Source organism: Octopus sinensis, linkage group LG2 (assembly GCF_006345805.1).
Source record: "Octopus sinensis linkage group LG2, ASM634580v1, whole genome shotgun sequence".
In the NCBI taxonomy this organism is placed as follows: Eukaryota; Metazoa; Mollusca; class Cephalopoda; order Octopoda; family Octopodidae; genus Octopus; species Octopus sinensis.
In genome coordinates, this window is record NC_042998.1 from 98,050,836 (window position 1) to 98,066,894 (window position 16,059).

The 16,059-nt window shown below is 33.8% G+C and overlaps 1 protein-coding gene across 2 annotated transcripts in view; it reads right to left on the reverse strand.

The window, feature by feature from the left end:
* LOC115229146 (protein FAM102A) overlaps positions 1–16,059 on the reverse strand; it is a 232,310-nt gene that overhangs the window by 26,047 nt on the left and 190,204 nt on the right. Inside the window, exons 4-6 of one of the 2 annotated variants that reach the window (XM_029799557.2) lie at positions 3,600–3,754; positions 2,764–2,932; positions 495–506 (exon numbers count right to left, since the gene is read on the reverse strand). In XM_029799557.2, coding sequence (XP_029655417.1) covers positions 495–506; positions 2,764–2,932; positions 3,600–3,754 — 336 coding nt within the window. The remainder of the gene's footprint in view (positions 1–494; positions 507–2,763; positions 2,933–3,599; positions 3,755–16,059) is intronic. The other variant, XM_029799563.2, reaches the window with a different exon arrangement.

Below are 16,059 nucleotides of genomic sequence, written 5' to 3' on the forward strand. Positions count from 1 at the left end.
GCCTTTTAAATATTACAGTACACAAATAGTACTACTTTAAAACCTTAGCTAACATAAAACTGACTTCAAGAATATTAGAGAACTTGTCATTGGCTTCCATTTGTTTGTTTAACTACCTGGCTAGTAATTGATGCAATGTTCTAGAGAGTTAAAAAAAAACAATCTATTTTAATGTACTTTAAAGTACACATAGGTATGTTCTGCTGAAGTATTGGTTAGTAGCTATGATCTAGCTGTGCAATATAAAGTTATCACTATATATTCTGTGAGAGTGAAGAGATCAAGTATGCACATCAAGTCTGAAAGTCAATCATGATAACATAATGGTTATCACTTTTCAAAGTAATATCATTTGTTAAAAAAATCTCACTAAACATGTTTAATTCAAATGCATATTGGAGACAAGTACCATTCAGATAGGGGTGGGGTTAAATTAAATATACACTTTCATGAACATTTTTGCAGAACACCAAATGAAAATGAGCATTACATACCTGACATACAATCTGACAGATAAAAATGGAAAAAGAGAAAACATGATTTTGTGAAAGCTGAAGGAATCAAAATTATGAAAATGCTCTCATATGGAAGGAAATATAATTACATAGAAGGGAAATATTTTTTAAATGATTAATAATTTTTTTTTTTAAATCATAATACAAACAATTTAAATTGAAGAACAAAAAAGATAATGTGAGATAAACACAAGCTGTTTATATTATATTGTCTTGTGAAAATATCTATTAAGTAAATTGATCAGCAATGCATGAAGGGCTCACCAGGATACTTGACAGAAGATATTCTATTGAGATATGTACTGACAGTCTAAGGTTGGAATGATTGATTATCCAAGTTCAGAAGGTAATAGATAAGGTTAAACATTTATCTTTATATCAACTCATTAATCTTTAACTAGGTTTCTACATCTATATACCAAATGTTTTCAATGTATACCAAACAAATAAGAAGTTTAACCTTTAGCACACTGTAGGTGTATCATGTTACTGTGTGAGTTTTCTTCCCTGTAGTAACAAAGCAGTGATTCTAAAGAAAATGCAGTTGCTAAAAGTTAAGGCTTAACATAAATACAAGTAAATATGATGAGAACGGAATATGATACTGTTTGGTATACAACTCAATTTGGGAAATCATTAAAAATATCTGTAGAAAATGATTTATGTCAGTAATATAGTTAGATTGGCTTTGCTTAGAATATAATTTTTATTTCATAAAAAAGACAGACTTTTACTAGATAAAAGCAAATTTAAAAACAGAAAAAAAATTATAATAAAAAAAAACACACCCTAAATTCCCCACTTCAAACAAAACTCATAAAATTAATCTCTAAAAATTATGGAAAATGATAAAACCTATTCTTGTCCAATAATCATAATTAACATCAAATACAGAGGAAAATTTTGTGGAGGTGTTTGTGAAAATCCCCTGAATATAAATTAAGTATTCAAGCAAGTAATATTTTCTTTTTATGCTTGTTTGTATCACTAAAATGTTACTACGTGACAATTAAGAATCTTTAACCAAATATGAGTTCAATGACATGACCATATCCTACATAAAAAATAGACATTAAGTATATATAATTTATTGTACACATTGACTTGAAAAGCTATAGAGATGTCTCTATGATAGTTAATTAATAGTAAACAAGGGTTTATATTAAGTAAATGAAGTTGATTAATAGAAAACAATTATGAAGCACAATTATCTCAAAATTTAAAAAAAACAAATGTTTCTGACTGATTATTGTTGTAACAAAAGTATAACGTTTCAAGATCAATCTAAAGACATTATGTACAAGTGTCAAAAGAAGAAACGACAGAAAATTAAACACTCCATTATTGATGTCATTACATTCTGGTTTGAGTTAAAATGGCTGACAGTAAAATTTCATGTCAATCTACAACACTTTTCTGTAACTGAGGCTAACAAAGTACTACAATTTAGTAGCCCAACTTGTTCAATATGACAGGCAGCTGTTAGCCATATTTAAAGTTAAGTTATGCTTAGGACTTAGTCCTAAATGTTATATCAGTATGATCACACTGGAATATCTACAGTTAGAAACACCAGTCATCTCTATGATTATTACTCATCTGCTCAGATGGAGCTGACTCATACAGCTGTGCAACATTCCTGGTCGCTCATAGATTAGCATAGATAAGAGGATTCTGAAAATCTGGACCTAATGAATCAAATTTTCTTTTCATTTTTATCTTATTTTTATAGCAGAATGTCTTTCTTAATCATTCAACCATGAAAGCTTCTTATATTTTACAACATGTATTGGAACCAATTAAGATTATGTTCAATCTAGAAACACAATACAATAATCATTACTGGATTTACCTGTGGAATGAAAATTTAGGTATCCTGCACATTCTTCAAATGCAGATGAATGTAAGACTGTGATTAATAACCAGGATAATAATGAGTATAGTCTTTGAGATATCATGATACAGCTCAGCACAGAAGAAATGCATAAATAGAAGTGATGTCTGTGATGTCTAATTATGAATTAATCATTTTTTTAATCAACACAAAATAAAAAAATATTTTATAAAAAATAAAAATGTCTCTTTTCCAAATTTAACTATTCCCAGAATAATATTTTTCTATAAAATTAAGGTAATAATTACAACTTTTTCCTTTAGTTTTAATATTGAAAGTTATCTATACATTTGTTACAGTTAGTTGGAAAGCTTACTTAAGAAAAAATAAAAATGAAAACAATCTTTAGCTTACCTAGTATGTCCGTGAATATCATTACTTAAACTTGACTGCCGACTATGACCAAGAGATCCATATCCGGAACCTCGCGAATGTTGACTGGCATAGCTAGAATTTCGGGAATGGCTCTTCTCAAAATCGACATCACGGGCTCCTTCTGGATCAGTTAAAATAGGAGGAACCTCTGAAAGTACACACACACAAAAAAAAAAAAAAGAGATCAGAATTGTAAATTAGAAAGTAGCACTTCCATAGAGGTCAACAAATAAATATCAATATACCTAAATATTTCAAACAAAGTAATATAAATACTGATGGAACGTCTTTCTGGACTATTAAAATTATCTTTTCTCTGTTGTAAAAATTCAACAGCCTTATAGCAAAGTGACCATGAACAAGAACCTGGCATGAAATAAATATTCAGCACTTCAAGCATGATCATAAGGGCAGAGGTACTTAAACATTGTAAATTTGGTACCTCCTGACAAACTGCAAAAAGTAGCATTTTGCAAAACAGAAAAGATGAAATTAAGTGTTAGAAAAGTCCCACATTTATTTTATCTACACAGCCAAGTTGTGGGAGTACTATAACATACATTGTAATCTCAAACCTATTTTAATTTTGTATATGTATGCAAGGCAGTACAATTCACTCCATATGGTTTAGCTTACTTAGATGCCAGGATTTAGTCACCACATAAACATGCACATGTTAAAATGTGCACACACATGCACTCCAAAATGCATACACAGAAGGCATTAGCCCATGCACAATTGCAGATACACAGATACATATACACATTGGTTATACTTTCTCAATATTTACAAACAAATTCTTAAGTAAATCTTACCAAGTGGAGCAATGTTCGGTTTGTCTTTTCTAGGTAAACTACCAAAACCACTACTGTTCGAAGCAAGGCTTCCTTCACTACTGTCCACTTTATTTTCAATGCCATGGTCAGCTCTCAAGTCTGCTGAAAATGTAACTGACTGAGGAAGTTTTTCCCTGAAAAACACAAAATAGTTTATTTAAAATAGTTTATTTAAAATCATTACTCTCAAAGTTTAACAGAAAAAAGTAAAGTTTCCTTCTTGAGTCATATGGATTCATAAGAGCCAGTTTCCTGACTTCCATAGCATATATATATATTACCCACCTGAACAGGATGTTGATGCATTGCAGGATTACTCATTTTTGCTAGCTTTGATTTTTTTTTTTGTCTTGCAAGGTACTTTTTTTGTCTTGCAAGGTACGTCCACTCTGTAAAGTGGTTGGCATTTGGAAAGGCATCCAGCTATAAAAACCTTACCAAAACTGACCTCGTCTGTGCTAGTGCCATGTAAAAAGCACTAAGTCTACACTACTGAGTTGTTGGTGTTAGGAAGAGCATCCAGCTGTAAAAGTTCTGCCAAAACAGTTACAGAAATCTGGTGCAGGCTTCTGCCATTTCAGCTCTTGTTAAACCATCCCACCCATGCCAGCATGGAAGACAGATATTAAACAATGATGAATGGACTGAAGCAACATGAACTAAAGTGTTTTGCTTAAGAATACGTGTTGCCCAGTCCAGGAATCGAAACCACAATCTTAATTAGTGCTAATGTTTAAGTTCATTACTCATGATTACTTGTATATATTGTTTTTGTTTTTCTTAAACGTGTTTTTCCATGTTGGTATGGTTTAGATGAAAACTAATTTGCAGTAGTATTTTACAGTTAGACTTCTTTCTGGTCACTAATCCTTATCTACTTTCCAAATAAGGAATTTTTTAATTCCATTCTTCAAAAGTGCAGAGCTACAGAATGCAGTTTTTAAAGAAAATCAACAGACACACAAAAATTCCATACAGTTTTTATCTACCCTTTCTACTCGCAAGGCACTGGTTTGGCCTGAGGCCAATGTACAAAGCACTTGTCCAAGGCATCAGGCATACAGTAGATGCCAATCATCATCATCATCTTTTGATGTCGGTTTTCCATGCTGGCATGGGTTGGACGGTTTGACTGTGGTCTGGAAAGCCAGTGGTTGCTCAATGCTCCAATCTGATCTGGCAATGTTTCTACAGCTGGATGTTCTTCCTAATGCCAACCACTCTGAGAAAGTAGTGGGTACTTTTTACATGCCACCAGCACAGGAGCCAGTCAGGCAGCCCTAGCATCATCAATCACGTTCAGATAGTGCTTTTTACGTTCCACAGGCACGAGAGCCTGTCGCAGGGCACTGCAATTGGCCACGTTCAGATGGTGCTTTTTACATGCCACAGCCATAGGAGCCAGTCAAGGGACACTGGCATCGACCACATTCAGATGATGCATTTTACATGCCACTGGAACAGGAACTAGTCAGGGGGTATTGGCCACAGCTATGATTTTAGTTTTACTTGACTAAACAGGTTTTCTCATGCATATCATATCACCTAATGCATCAAGGGTACTCTTAAATGGGCCTGACAGGCAACACTGGCATCGGCCATGGCTGTGATCTCAGTTGCCAGGTCTTCTCAATCACAGCATATCTCCAAAGGTCTCGGTCTCCTGTCATTGTCTCTGTGAGGCCCAACACTCAAAGGTCATGATTCACCACCTAATCCCATGTCTTCCTGGGTCTACCTCTTCCACAGGTTTCTTCCACAGTTAGGGAGTGGCACTTTCTCACAGAGCTGTCTTCATCCATACGTAACACATGACCACACCAGCACAGTTGTCTCTCTTGGAACACCACATTTGATGTTTCTTATGCCCAACTTTTCTCTCAAGGTGCTTACACTTTGTTATGTATGCACACTGACTACACATTGAGCAGATCATACTAACTTCAGTTCTATCAAGTTTACACATGTCCTCAGCAGTCATAGCCTATGTTTCACTGCCGTGTAGCATGGCAGTTTGGATGCATGCATCATACAGTCTACCTTTCATCCTGAGCAAGAGGCCCTTAGTTGCCAGCAGAGGTAGGAGCTCCTGAATTTTGCCCAGGCAATTCTATGAAAACCTGTTTAATTATAATTATGCCATTTGTGCAATTAAATATGGCTTAGACCAGCGTGAGAAGCTGATAAAAAGATATTGGACAAGTATAAGAGAGACAATAAGTCTTGTTGCGGATTTAGGGTTCGATGTCTAACCATATTGACAGATGAGGTGACAGAGATACACACTTAGCTGGACAGATAAACCCTTGAAACTGCAAAGGTACCGTACTCAAAACTTAGCCAAGTTGTTTGGAATACACTAATGTATTGTATCTTTAATTTTATACAAATACCTATTATATCATAAATAAACATGAACAAAAATAATTTTATTCATATTTAGCTCACACACACACAATAAATTGATTGTTATGCACTCCTTTGTTACCCTCTAAAGCAAAACCATTTTAACCATTTTGAAGTGATTATATTTATTAAATGACGTCTAAAAGAAAGAAACCAGAAAAAAATTGTTTCTCAATGAAAGAAAATCCTATTTTGATTAAGTTTACAAAAACAATGTTATGTTCAATGTAACTCCATAACTGATAAAACAATGTTGTCCTTCACTTTGATACTACTTAAGAATCAGCTGTACTTTTAGGTAATGAAGAGAGTCATATTACTGTAACTGCTTAATTCTATTCAACATAAAATAGACTTGGAAAATGTACAAGTAATGACTCATTGAAGGTTGACTCACATTTTGCAATAAGCAGTTTAACCATTGTCATCATCACCATCCTTTCAAATCTGTCTTCCATGGGAGCGACAGTTTAATAGAATCCAACAAGTCAAAGAAGTGCACCAAGCTCCAATATCTGCTTTAGTGTGATTTCTATGGCTGGATGTCTTTCCTAAGGTCAAAGTGTACTGTGTGCAATTTTCAGACCACCAACACTGGAGGTTGCCAAGTAACATACAAAAAGCAGCCTTCCATTGCATGAGTGCAATAGAGATGGTGGCAACTTTATGCCAGTGTAAAAGGCTAATGTGTGATAAAGAGACAGGAGCAAGTGTCTTGTTATAGAGAAAATACATGGCTACCTTGCTTTATACATAATATAAGGAAAGATAAAAATGGTGGCTTATAAACCTTTTCCTTCTCCACACTACCCTTAAATTCTTGATGAAAGACGAGCATTCAAAGCAAGATTCTTTCCCTTCCTCTCAAGTGTTACAATAATAACACTTCTATTTAAACCTGTCCCTCTTGTGTTGTCTTTTCTATATACATATATATATTGTGTGTGTGTATGTGTGTGTGTGTGTGAGAGAGAGAGAGACAGACAGACAGACAGACAAACAAATAGACAGACCTGAACAAATGCACAAAAGCAATAAACTAGGAAGTGAATCATCAAATTCAAATAAACTCTACCTGGTTGAGTGCTTTTCCCTAACCCATTTGTACACCCAGACATACCTATGTGTGTATAGGCATGCATCATCATCATCGTTTAACATCTGTTTAATATCTGTTTTCCATGCTGGCATGGGTTGGACGGTTTGACTGAGGACTGGCAAGCCAGGAGGCTGCACCAGGTTCCAATCTGATTTGGCAAGGTTTCTACAACTGAGTGCTCTTCATAATGCCAACCACTCCGAGAGTGTAGTAGGTGCATTTTATGTGCCAGTGGCATGGGAGGCAGTCAGGCAGCACTGGCATCAGCCTTGCTTGAATGGTGTTTTTTACTTGCCACCAGCATGGGTGCCAGTCAGGCAGCACTGGCATTAACAATGCTTGAATGGTGCCTTTTACATGCCACTGTCATGGGTGCCAGTCAGGTGGCACTGGCCACGACTATGATTTCACTCGGTTTGGCAGGTCTTCAGAAGCACAGCATATTGCCCAATGAAAGAAGGGTGCTTTTAAACAGGCCAGTTATGTGACATGAACATTGAACACAACTATGATCTCACTTGGCTTGCCGGGTCTTCTCAAGCACAGCATATCTCCAGAAGTCTCAGTTACTTGTCATTGCCTGTGTGAGGCCCAACGTTCAACGGTCATGCTTCACCACCTCATCCCATGTCTTCCTGGGTCTACCTCTTCCACAGGTTCCCTCCACTATTAGGGTGTGACACTTCTTTACACAGCGGTCCTCATCCATACCCTAACCATGACTATACCTGCACAGTCGTCTCTCTTACAACATCAGATGATTCTTATGTCCAACTTTTCTGTTGGGGCAATTATATGCTGTTGTGTATGCACACTGACATTACACACCCAGTGGAGCATACTGGCTTCATTTATTTCAAACCTACGCATGTCCTCAGCAGTCATAGCCCATGTTTCACTGCTATGTAGCATGGCTGTTCACACACAGGCAGCTCTCTGAACTTTGCCTGGGCTATTATTTTACAGCTACGCTCTCAGAGCATCCATCCCAGCTGCTGACTTGGTCACCTAGGTAACGGAAGCTATCAACTACTAGTTTTTCCCCTTGGCATGTAATGGAATCTGTTTTCTGTACATCTTTGGTGTTTATTACATCTGTGCATCTGCCATGCACAAAAACTATCTTCCCTGTTGACCTTCCTTTAATATTGCTGCACTTCTTATGTGTCCATAGCTTACATCGGGTACATCCTATTGAGTTTCTACCTATGCCTTTTCAACAGATTGAGTAGGGCCATCTATCTAAAGGGATTTGTGATTTGTCCGCCTTCATACTTATTAAGACTTTGGCTTTTGTTAGGTTAACTCTAAGGCCCTTTGATTCTAGACCTTGCTTCCACACCTGAAATTTCTTCTCTAGTTTTGATAGTGACTCAGCTATTAGAGCAAAGTCATCAGCAAAGAGGAGATCCCAGGGGCAGCCTGTCTTGAATTCCTCTGTTATTACCCAGAGGACTATAATGAATAAGAGGGGGCTGAGGACTGATCCTAACCTCTACTTCTACCTGGAATTCTTTGCTATAGTTGTTGCTAACCCTCACCTTACTGACATCCCTGTACATGGCTTGTACAGCTATCACTAACCACTTATCTATCCTTAGTTTCTGCATTGTCCACCAAATAAGGAAACAGGGAAACCCTGTCAAAGGCTTTCTCCATGTCAACAAAAGCCAAGCATAGAGGTTTATCTTTAGCTAGGAATTTTTCCTGCAGCTGTCTTACAAGAAATATAACATCAGCAGTGTTTCTCCCTGGTACAAACCCAAACTGCATCTAAATTAACTCTCTCCCTAATTAGTTGGGTTATGACTCTCTCCATGACTTTCATCAACTGATCCAACAATTTGAAACATACATACATACATAAATAAATAAATAAATAAATAAATAAATAAATAAATACAGAAACACAGAGAAATACTAATAAACGAATATTATCAATACTCATGAAACTAGGTATAATGTTAAAAAAATTTTAAACCACAAACAGCTAACTTGAAATACTGTATTTCTGAGATATTTTCTTTGAAGTTCATCTATGCTAATCAGTATCACATAGATGTTTCTACACACACTACTTGTAATTCCTTAATTTCTATCCAGTCATATTTGCCTAATTTGCTATATGTGTCCTAACTCCTTTAGATCAGGTTTAACTTCCTTTTAACTAAGTATTTCACAGTATGCATCAGCTGTTTTTCTTAACTACAAACATACATACAGGTGAGCACATAAGTGCAAAACAAGGTGGAAAAAATAGTACTTGAATACCAAAGGTAGAGTAATATGCTTTTTACTAAAGCTGCAAAAATTATCACAGAACTGTTACTCAGAGTTTCATATTCCCATTTGCCAGACAGTTGTGATGAAAGCTGAATTTGGTTTTCATCACAACTGTCCAATGAATAGGGATGTGAAACTGAGTAACAGTTTTGCGATAATTTTTGCAGCTTTCATAAGTGTGTGTGTGTGTGTGTGAGACTAGAATGCTTTATTTGAAGCTTTGTGAAGTAGATCTAGTGTTTTTGAGAGCTACAAGGCAATCAGTGTTTTTGGGGGTTTTTTTAATAATATACCAATAAACACCAAAAGAAGCTAAGCACTTCCAGTGACAACGTTAGCTTTCTAAATCAATAAAACTTTGACAACAGAATCATTGCACTCTACTAGACAAACTATAAGAAAGGCCTAGATGTGGAGCATTTGGGATTTCCCTTAAAAGAATGTCTGTCTGGGAATCAGTTGCACACAACAACAAGGAATGCACTCTTGCCAATTGTTGATAGGGGAGCTGGCCATAATTCTTATGATACTTTAATCAGATGAGAGAGCTGTACTTCATTTCATCACATAACATAATTGCTTGTATCAAGAAGAGTTACACAAGAAATTAATGTTTTAATGTAAAATCTAAAAATCCAGTATTCTTATCCTGATGAGGTCAGATATCTTAAGCAAAGGAAGTCATTTAAATGACAAATTACAAATGAATTGAAACCCAGTCTCCATCTCTTCAAATAAGCAACACAAGTAGCAAAAACTCCTTCAACACAATTTCACTCAGAGAATTTAAGTAACAATGGTAATCCATTTTTTAATATAGCATGTCAGACTTCTAATTATTATGTTATAATAATACAGTGAACAATCATTTAACATTTCACTGCTTCTATTTCACATGGCAACAGCTGCAGTGTAGCTTGAATTTCATTTCAGTTCATGGTTCATTGAAATAAACATAAAAGAAATAGCAGTTACTCATATAGCTAAATGAAATAAAATGAGAAAAATAGAAAGACAACTTTATATTTCAGCAGCAACAGTCACAAAAGTGTCAACTTTCATCAAAAGCCTTTTCACTCACAACCAACATTTTCATAAGTAACAACACAGTACAAATGTATTCTCATAAAATAACCATTTCTTTTGTGTGTGTTTTGCTCTGTGATTTTTTTTCTTTTTTGTTACTTTCATCAGATCTTAGTTCTAAGTTATGTAAATAAATAAAAAAAATACAGTCAGGTCATTACAATGTACAAATAATACACCATCCGGCAGCTAATTTTGTAGTCTTTCTATATTGTGTAAACTGTGTTGTATGGCTACTTGTTAGCATAGAGAGTATTTCAGATGGCATGGTACAGAGTTATGGTCACAGTGATTATGGATCCACTTATATATTCACTAATGTTGCCAATGTTCTCAAAGAAAAATAAGGACATCATAAATTTACAATGCCACTTAATTTGTATATTAGTGGTTTTGAGCAGTGTGAAAAGCAACAGAGAAGGGACTACTAGAGAAATGGGAGTAATAGAGCATAGAGAGTAAAACTAGATGATAGTGGAAGTGAAGGAGTGTGTTCCAAGAGTAAATTTAGGTTAGTTTATGAGAGCCAAGAAATAAAATGCTTTGAGAAGTTTAAGGCGATTGCAGTCGGGAAGATGGTACCCTTCTGCAAGCAAAGGATAATTTCAATCCTTCAACTTAGGCAAAGCATGCTGGCCAAGGAGCAAAACTTAGATACCTGCAAAAGAAATACAAGGATTTCCAACATTGTGATAGCTCAAGTCATCACCAGGAGAAGAGCCTGCAAATATCTTTAATTAGCTCCTGCAGTTTCTGTTCAAGGAGCAAAACACCTCTGATGTTCATTTAATCCACATGACATTATGTAATGTGGCTGAAATAGATATAAGAGGGAAGGAATGCACAGAAAAAGCATGAACTGTCACAGACAACTGCCAGTGGTGTGATAAAATGCATCTAGAATACACTGTTAAGTGGCTGGTAATAAAGCATCAAGTTAAAATTCATGCCAAAAGGAGAATGAAAAGATGTTGACTCTATAAGCTATGAATAGTTAACCCAAGACAGCAATTTCAAATTGAGGCTATGAGATTAGAAAACTTAATGTTTTTATGGAATTTAACTATTTCAGTAACATCCTTGAAAATACTCAGCAGAAATGTTAGTTGCCAACTTGAACTAAATTTACATTTCCTTTAGATTAGACTTTTTCCATTAAATAATAACCAAATACTGTGGTTGGTTTTTAAAAATAGAATCTTTTGCTCAACACAATTTAACATCACCTACTTTTAACTCTAGATATAAGTCCACAAACAGCATGTAATTAGCATAGAATATTCATTAATCACCAAATCCATAACTAGTTCCAAATCTTAAATTTCTTAGAACTTTAGCAAAAGATGATATCATCATAAAAATTCTTAAATTCACTCTGCTATGCCTCTTTTTCAAATACCGAAGATTAACAATTACTCACAAAATACAATGTTTTTTTCTAATACCAAAATACCACAGGAATTGCCATACAAATATTTTAGCATCTGTTGCTAGCATTTCAAATGGAATAAAGAAAAATTCAGATCTAATTGTTACAAGGAAATAATTATTTTTTGCAATGAAGTACTAAAACACATTTGTGTTCATCCAATCTTAAACCATGTTCAACAAAGTATCTATTAATTATTAAGGATTTTACATTCAACTCCCAATAATAAAAGCTTTCTCTTTCTCTCTCTCTCATTGATAGTTGCAGCCTCTGTTTCATTCCCAAGAAATTAATTCAACAATTCCAACTATTTCTACATTTCAATGCTTTGACTTACTACATTTAATCTATTTCCCAAGGTCTGACTACGAATTATGTAAAACAAGTTTCAAACAATGCACTCCTAAACTTTTGGCTTCCATTTCATATCTTTATCTTTCCATTACATGATAGATTCACCCCCTTTTTTAAATCTGAGAGAGAGAGAGAGAGAGAGAGAGAGAGAGAGAGAGAGAGAGAGAGAGAGAGAGAGAAGGAATGAGAGGTTAAAAGTAACTTGCTTTTATGTTATATGTTTATATATTTCCACAATGGAAATAAGTTAAATGAGAAATGCTTGAAACAAGTGATATAAAATTAAAACATACATTTACAATTATAAATTTATTTAATTTAACAATTGCTCAGACAAGGAAAAAAGGGAAATAATTTAGGTAGCGCTTTGGTATAAAAGTTTCAAAAATTAAGATACACCAAAAGATCCATTAAAGAAATCCCTCTTCAGTTTTAGAATGAATCCAAGTAGGTTATCTGATTAAACAAAATGCCTTCCATAGATGAAATGAAAAAAACTCCATTATATTTCAAACAAGATAAAAAAAAAAAAAAAAAAAAAGGAAAGCCACTAACATTCCAAATTATAGTGTTCTCTCCACAATAATTTTATCATTGTCTTTTGATGTTGAACACAAACTGAAGTACTAGACCAGAAACAGTGTTTGCAATGTTTTCTACTTCTCTTTCAACTGATTTAGAACTCAAAAACAAGAACAAAATGTGTATATAGTATTAAATAAAGAATAGAATTTTTTTCAGCAAACTTTTTTTTTTTTTAATCATATATGTATTTTATGACCCACCGACCGACCCCCACACACACACACACACACAAATTGTATTTAATAACATCTTGAATAGGTTTTTCTATTGTAAACAATATACAGTGGATCCTTTACTCTTATATTCCTCTACATACAGTTTTTCTGAAATAACATTAAAGCAATATCTGTGGTAAAGAAGGTAGGTTTCACCACTAAATAGCTTTAATCAACAGTACAACCAGTTCTAATTACACTCATGCTACAACGATATGAAAGAACATTTTCTATTTATTGTTATATTTTGGGATGGTCTTTTTTCCTGCCAAATAAACACATGCACTATATATTTCTTTTTCACTCATTTATTACTGTTATTATTTTAACTTTCTATGTACATTATCTGGAATACTAATTTTATATACAATGAATTTGAGGGTTTTGGGTTTTTCAACTATAAAAACCCTACGAAACACTTTAATGGTTTCCATACATCATCCTTCAAATAACCCTTGGTTTTATTATTTTTTTAAGAATCTGAAAGATACAATGTCTTAAAGATATTCTTTTATCTTAAAATGTGTGGATGAGCTTTCATCTCTTCCTGGTAAATACAATTTTCAAATGACATATACATTCATCCTTAATTTGTTCTGGCGGATTCAGAGTGAATGAGCTAATCACTGTTGTATTTCATCTTTCAGGGACACCTTCATCCTTCAGACAATATGCATTCATAATACACTTTATATAAGACTTTAGTTTTGTACTAATCAGTCATTATTTTGTTCTTAGACAAAACAAAATATAATGGATACATTATTAAGAAAGAGGTCAACAAGTCAATTCTTTTTAGTATATCAGACAGTTTATGTGTGTAGGAGTATGCCTGTGTGTAAGTTTAAGTGTGTGCACGTGTAAGCATATAGCCAGGTTTTCTTCCTTCATCCTTCAGATCCTGTTGTAGCATTTTGATCATCACTTCATTTTCAAACATTTCTTTGACAACAGACAATCCCTTTTTCCATCCATTCAATTGTAGCATTGTATCTTACAAGGAAATTTCTACTTGTTTTTTTTTTTCTTTATTCATTCATTACTCCTATTTTAAGTTATTTGATCTCCATTATGTCTTTTGCTTAACACTTGAGAATTATACTACATACAAAACCTTGACCCCTTTATTTCATATCTCCCTGTAACTATTTTCCTTATAATTACACCAAACACAAAAACAAATTTGCATTATAATTGGTTTTGTATCCAATTTTTCATGCTTATATAGGCTGAACCAATCCACAATACGACGAGAAGGCTATAAGCTAGCCTTTTCCACTCAAAAACCAATTTGAATCATTGTTTTAATGTCCACTTTTCTATGCTTGCATACACACCAAGTTTATTGAGGCAGCTTTTCTACAGTTGGATGCCTTGTGTAATACTAATCCAAAACTTAGGCTCAAGACCAAAAAGTTCATCTAAAAAATTACTGATTATGTGCTATAGTTGTATCTTTCTCAAAAGTATTGGTACATAAATGAATGGATATCAACTAGAAAACAAAACTACATCATAAACCTGGTTTGGACAGAAGCATACTTCTACTTACTGAGTGCTTCATATTTATTATCCATAAGAAATAATTGAGTCTTTACAAGAATTGTTTGTGTTATTTTCACTATAAGGCTATCATTTATTTAACAATCTTAAATTATAAAACACTATGAAGAAAATGCCTCCATTAATCTACACAATTGTAGCATAACAACAACCAACACAATTTTCTACCATAATTATCTGTGACATATGCAAGTTTTTACAGTTAAGTAAAAAATACAATGATCCTCCTCCACTTATTCTTTAATTTCTCATTAACATTAATGAATAACTGATGAGCAATCTTTTAGGCATTACCTGAATTTCACGCAATAGCTGGTAATATTGTTACTATTCAGCAATATTCCCCATTCCATCTATTAACCATTCATCTCTGCTTATAACTGCAAATTCTGCAACCACTATAGTGTAACTGCTATTACATGTTGCATTCACCTCACTTTCTATCATTCTTGAACTTTGCTTTTTTTCATGTACTTTTTAACTACATTTAGAAAATACACGAAACGTATTACTCTAATACTCTATGCAAATGTGCAAATTTACAATTCTATATGCAAAATACATTATGAAAAAGACTGGACAAAGTTATTATAAAACATCATATTAATCAAACAGATAATGGACAATTCAAATGCAGCAGGTAATGGACAAATACAATAAACAGTGGTTTTGGAGTACAATGTTTGTTAGAGACCAAAATCTAATGGCTTAAAACCAATTGCATGGTCATTCAAAAGATTATTTTCACCAAGAAACAATTCCCACCATCTTACAAATGAACAACTTGCACAGTTTAATCTTCCTATTATCTTTCTTAGCTGCACCAGTTTTTCGTGTAAATAGCAGTTGCTTTAAATCACTAAATAAAACCTGGTATTTGACTGAAAAATCCTACAACTTATTAAGTATTATTCATGTTGGTAGCAACTATTCTATTTTATATCTACAGATGCTATCATTTCTGTAAGATACTAGAAAAATAATTCTGATAAGGATGTCATATATATAAAACCTTGGGTTAAATTAGATTTAAATATAACATTGACTTCTAAATTAATTTCTTCAAAGTGGTGATTTTCTTCATTGTAATAATAATAGTTCCAATTTGCCAAGATACTAAATTTTATAATTCCTTCTAAAACAAGCATCAAGTATACAACAACAACACCTACTTAACTGGTACTCATGGAAAGATTGTGTAAATGGGCTTGTTTTGCTGCTAGAGATATTAAAGAGGAAACATCTAATATTTTCTCACACCTACAGAATGCTTCTAAAACATTACTTTAAATGCCAAGGAAAATAGACACAGATGCTTTTAATAATAGATTTAGACAATAAAGACTAAAATACACCTGCAAGTAAACACATGCCATTTAATGTGTGTGCACTTGAGATATATATATATATATATATATA